Below are 6,000 nucleotides of genomic sequence, written 5' to 3' on the forward strand. Positions count from 1 at the left end.
GCCACGGGTCAACCAGTATTAATTTTCCTTAACTTTAAACAACGTATTTTAGTTAGCCCAAGTATTGTTTTCACAACAAATTTATTATACATCCCGCATGCCGCAAGGTCATCCGGCTAATTGTTGACTCATTTTGTTAGTGATCGCTTGTGCGCAACATCTCTATAATTACATTTAACGATTGTTTTTTTTTTCCTCTTTCAGGATAATCCAGTCCCAACAAGCGTAGAATGTACTACTACGTTTGTTGGGACCAAGAAAAAATGTTTGGCTGTGTGCGTGCCTCCATCTGTTATATGTACCAATGATATTATTAATAAACCAAATTCAACGAGCTTAAATATACCAGTAACTCCCGGTCACGTGTCTCCTATATACCCCAGGAAATTGAAACCTGAAGGTCTTTACGACAGGCGGCAGTGCTTAAACCACCGATTCGCTAGCCCTAGGCTGTTACATCTCAGCCCGTGTCGAGCCACGCGACCTTCCTCCAGGAATTCCCTTTCCTCGAGACTTTCGAGTAGTCATAACTCTCTCATTACGCAATTTCAAGCCGACGATTCGAGTTTTATTACTCAAGCCATTTCGCACGACGCTCTGTCCGCAAAAACATCGGATATTACTGACATGTACAACGTACCCTTCGATAGTGATATCTATGCGGTACCCATTGATATGATAGGGCCTGGCCATGGAAATATTAGGGGTAAAGGAAAACGACCACAAAGAACAACTAAACGTCGTAGCAAAACTAACACAATAAACGTGACTACAAACAATACTCCTATTGATAGGAGCTACAAGCCAAAGGAAACAAGACATAAGGACACTAAGACTAAAAGGCACTCGTTGCCGGGTTCCTCTTGCAAGAAGAAGATCTCTGCGGAATCTGATACGGATTCACTACACCTGACTCTACGTGAAATGAGAAAATACTTGCATACGCTGTACTCCAGCTCCAGCGACTCTGAATGCCGAAATACGATAAGTAAAAAGAACAATACCATTTTAGCAAGTGTCAGCGTTCATTCGCGTCACGGGCCTAAAGAGGCCGCTACGGCTGTGTTTCTGAAAGAGAGCAACGAACCCAGGACTGTTGAAACGAATAACAACCACAAAAAGACGAACAAGAACACGGCTGACATGAATGTGAAGAACAAAAAGCACAAAGAGAACGCGTCTAAAGATAGTAGCATTATGGAGATCGATAGCGCAAAGAAGAAAGGTAATCAGGGTAGTAAGGTGAAAATGTCACCCGTGAGGTTGCTTTCGATGAATTTGAAGCAGAGCTTCTGCAACCTCTTCCGATGGAGAAGGTCTAGTGATGGTGATAGCGTGGAGAAGATAGGGCGTGACTCGCCTCCTCCGGCCGTTAGGAGGGCTCTGCCTCCGCTGCCGCAATCGCCTCATCCATCAAACTCGAGGCGATCGGCGAATGATGACGACACTGTGATGGACTTTGCGACCTCGATCCAAAAAGTTAAAGATGTGAGTCTTTTATTTATTTACGATTATTGTACTGACTTATTGACCTATTATGAAACACGACTTCATTGAAAACAAACGTTAATTTCATCCTCTTATAGCAATTTAATAATAAGAATGGTATTACAAACTATAAATGAATTTATCAAAAACATTGTTGCATTGTATTATTATTTAATATTTAATTTTTTCGAATATAGATTTTTCTTTTCAATTATAATCAGATGAGCATATGTACAATATTTTCAATATAACTTATGTATACAACTTCTTCAAGCAAATATTTAAAATTAAAACTATAAGCCACATCTTAAGTTAATAATTTCACGCTTTCTATTTTCCAGTATGGGTGGTACTGGGGTCCGATATCAGTGGAAGCAGCGGAGAAGATCCTTTCCAACGAGCCAGATGGATCATTTATCGTGCGCGACAGCAGCGATGATCACTACATCTTCACGCTGACCTTCAAGCTCAACGGGTTGCGTCATGTTAGAATAGAACATGATCAGGGTACTTATTTTGAATTATTTACGACTTGTGGAAGAATAATTATGATCATTTAAAAAGTGTTAGTAGGATAAAGGAACGTAAACTTTGTATACCTACCTACTGTTTTTTAAAAGAGGGCTTAGCTGAAATAAGGACAAGGTATAGACATTAAACGAATGTCATGTTAACAATCGAATCGGAAATCAAAATATCGAATTAATTATTATTACAAGATAGATTGATATTACATATACATATTCATTTATCGGGTCCTAAAACTCTATTGTCTTTAAGACTTAAATGGGCTCTACTTTATTTGTTTATCCATGAAAATATACAACTGACTGACCTCATAAAATTCTAGGTAATTTCTCGTTCGGCGGTTGCACAATGTTCAAAGCGCAGACCATAGTGGAGTTCATCGAGAACGCTGTGGAAACTTCTAGAAGCGGACGCTATTTGTTCTTCCTGAATCTGCGGCCGGTGCTGGGGCCGGTGCGCGTGCAGCTGCTGTACCCGGTGTCGAGGTTCAAGCGTGTGCAGAGCCTGCAACACATGTGCAGGTACGTGGAAGCTTCTAGAAACTTCTGCAATGTTTTTAAAGGAATTAAAATGTATAGTTGCGTACGTAACTTGTTTTTCTGCACTGCAGTGTTGAATTTTATAAATGTGCAATTTGCAATATAGATAGCTATTCAAATTTGTGGAAACTACTTTATGAATCACATATAATCTAATGTACTTCTCACTGAATCGTCTACAGTTGTACAAAATTTTTGCAAATGGCAGTTTTGTAAATTTTCCAACTCCTTTTTCAATTGCAAAAGAGGTTATATAATTGATTTAGCTGATTATAAATACACTGTCCCTTCTAGTGGATCTGCATCACACTTTCCATAAACCAAAAGAAAAATCTTTTATTCCAGCAGTCTTAACTACCTTATTTAAGCATACCACATTGTTTGCAAACATACCAAATTTCAAAGAAAATATCACCTATAAAATTTTCTATCGTGTTTCAGGTTCGTGATCCTGAAACAAGTCCGGCGCGATCTCATCAGCAGCCTGCCCCTGCCACGCCGCCTGCTCGACTACTTGAACGCCACCCACTACTACTCCGAGCTGATAGCGGACTTATAGGTTATGATACACCAGCTGAACATGCAGTCGCATCGTCATGATATACGTCCATTGCAATCATTGTAGACTAGGCTTTATGTGAACTCCTCGCGTTAGTGGTTCCGTTTGTAGTGCTGATTTTAGTGTTGGAACTTACAGTGCGGATGTGCCGGATCGCGTGCTGTCCCGTTCGCACTCACGCCGCGGGGCGCATGCCGTCCCCCTCACTGGTTTCGGAAAGCGCTGAATTGTTACATTTAAAGATTTTTGCAATTTACGATGTACGAATGAAAGAGAACGTTCTAAATGAAACGCAATTAAATCCAGATTTGACAAACACAAATATGAAATATGCGAAACGTTGATTTTTCTTTTTTTTTTAGTCTTGGTTAACAAAATATTGTGGCAAATGACAATATTTTTATCTTTATACATTCAGGCTGTGGTACTGAACAGTATTATTATGTAAGTCTTTGGTTTTTAAACGTCAGGATCGCGATTTTGATTAACGAATGAAATTATTAATGTAATTTTTTTAATGATTTGACATTATTTTTAAGCAAATGGTTATAATTTAATAAAATCTCTATTTTAACTCTACGTTGACAAAAATTAAGAATGCCTGGCGTTTATTTAGTGCTTTCCATTTATTTTTTATTCATTTGAATGTATGAAATTTATATTTTGTGACAATTTTGTGATTATTGTATACGTATCATGGGATTAATTGTAATTTTTGTATCTATGTATTATTAATATTGATTTAATGATTAATTTCTTTATTATTTTATAATTTAGTGAAATGTACATTTTTTTTTTTGTTGACACTTCATAATAATGTTTCGCATAATATTTCTTTGTAAAGTATAATATGATTTGACTTAAATATTGAAAGTTTATATTTATATATTAGTTAATTTGTTGCTTCACGTTTAGTTTCTTAGGTTTGTGTAAATTAACAATTAATTATTTTTAATTACTGATAATAATTATTGTATTTATTTATGATTTAATTATTTAGATAACGACGCAAATACGTCTATTTCACCAAAGATGAAAATATTGTAAATTAATAATAAATTATTGTTTTTTTTTATTTCTTATTATGATTTATTTTCTTTAACATTCTGGAATATTGTGATCGTCTTATTGGGACGAGCACGCTTTACTAACAATCCTTTCGACGTTAACGCATATTTATACATAACAGACAAAACTCGGAATCAAGACGCACTCCAAGAAGTGTGAGTTAGCACTTTCAAAATATGACCAACCTTGCTCCTTACAAAGATAAAATGCCACATAAATGACATACCTCAATTTACGACAAAAAATCAGAAATACAGATAAAATCAGACCCTAATTATACCAACTTCTTGCTTGAAATGCTGTTAACATCGGATATATTAAATTGCCATGTTAAATGCTTTACAAGACAAGATGTTTGTAAATGGCTATCCTTTTCTCTCCTTCTGGGAAAGACAAGGATAAGGCACACCTCTTCTAATATCAACTTCTATCAGTCTTGATTATAGAACTTAAGGACTTTGCACGTGCAATTTAACAATACAATGAACAGACATATTAATATTAAAAACACCGGCTTGATGTAATTATTCAAATAATACCACACTTTAAATAAATAACTCCATACAAGAATTTTGTCCTTACACTACATGTCACACGACGGGAGGTTTGTCGAATTTGCATGAACAAACCTCTCATCAAATAAATTGGACATGCCCTCAAAATGGCCCCTTGCTACAAATACAGTCAATTTTAATGATACGCTTGATTAAGTGCACCAGAAATGACACACGGCAACACTTAATATAAGTGTTGTCGTAAACAAATGACTACTAAGTCTATGGTATTTATAAATTATAATGTAATTTAATGTATATATTATATACTAATCAAGTAACATAGTGTATATAAGTTAAGTTACTTAGGAAAGGAACAAAAAATGTAAACGTCTCTGAATTACGACATACGATGTTGCCATCCCATCGTCTTTCTTCATATTCATTGTCCATTGGGAATTATTTTTCGTGATTCATCTAATTTCTAACACCGCTTGGCGGAGTTATGGATACGATTGTTTTTTCTGGAATATTCCTATCATAATATTTGGAACGACGTTCGAAACAAAAAAAAAAGTTATGATTAACAACAAACGAAATGGCAAGTTGTATTGGTGTAAGTTTCGAGGTCGGAATTATGTAGAACATTCTAGAAATACATCGATTGTGCTTTAACCTCGGTAAAGTGTGTAAACAGTACTAATTCAACTATTTGTGTTATAAATGGTTGAGTTAATATTTCATTAGAAGCTTGGATAAATAACAAATGTGAAAAACTTGTCAACACATCGCGGTGATAGAATTTAAATGATGTCTGTGTATTAATCCCCTGTAAACTAATTTTGGGTAACTTTGAATTATGTTTAATTCGTTTGTTTTCGTATTTATCGGCGATTTACAATTTTCAACAGTAATGGCTTACATATCTTAGGTAATGCGCTATGTAGTATCTTATTGCGCCCGCGTAGCCAGGAAAATGGATATTCCAGGATTTTTTTTACATAGTTCTCACATGGTTTCAAACTATCTCTAACAAAATTTCATCCAGCGTAAGCATGCAGACAGACAGGTAATTTCGCAGATATAGTATTAATAGCTTCTTGGTTATTTTGAATACGTTTTTATCGGCAAAGAAAATACCATTCTTCATTCATTAAACAGTTTGGGTGTCCAAATCCTTTTCAATGGCTACTCGATTTCTCAATGTTCTATTGAAACCCTGGAAATATTGATCAATTTTATTTTGATATATTACTCATACTTTTATTCACAATCGTAAGCAAAAACATCAAATTCAATGTTACTCAAATTTCCTGTACTAGCT

The 6,000-nt window shown here is 35.4% G+C and overlaps 1 protein-coding gene across 1 annotated transcript in view; it reads left to right on the plus strand.

Annotated features, from left to right (window-relative positions):
* LOC119835475 overlaps positions 1 to 4,168 on the plus strand; it is a 79,027-nt gene extending 74,859 nt beyond the window's left edge. Inside the window, exons 3-6 of the mRNA XM_038360314.1 lie at positions 205 to 1,488; positions 1,830 to 1,995; positions 2,339 to 2,537; positions 2,997 to 4,168. Of these exons, the coding sequence (XP_038216242.1) occupies positions 205 to 1,488; positions 1,830 to 1,995; positions 2,339 to 2,537; positions 2,997 to 3,114 (1,767 nt within the window). The 3' untranslated portion in view covers positions 3,115 to 4,168. The remainder of the gene's footprint in view (positions 1 to 204; positions 1,489 to 1,829; positions 1,996 to 2,338; positions 2,538 to 2,996) is intronic.
* The last annotated feature ends 1,832 nt before the right edge of the window (positions 4,169 to 6,000 follow it).

This window comes from Zerene cesonia, chromosome Z (genome assembly GCF_012273895.1).
Source record: "Zerene cesonia ecotype Mississippi chromosome Z, Zerene_cesonia_1.1, whole genome shotgun sequence".
Classification (NCBI taxonomy): domain Eukaryota; kingdom Metazoa; phylum Arthropoda; class Insecta; order Lepidoptera; family Pieridae; genus Zerene; species Zerene cesonia.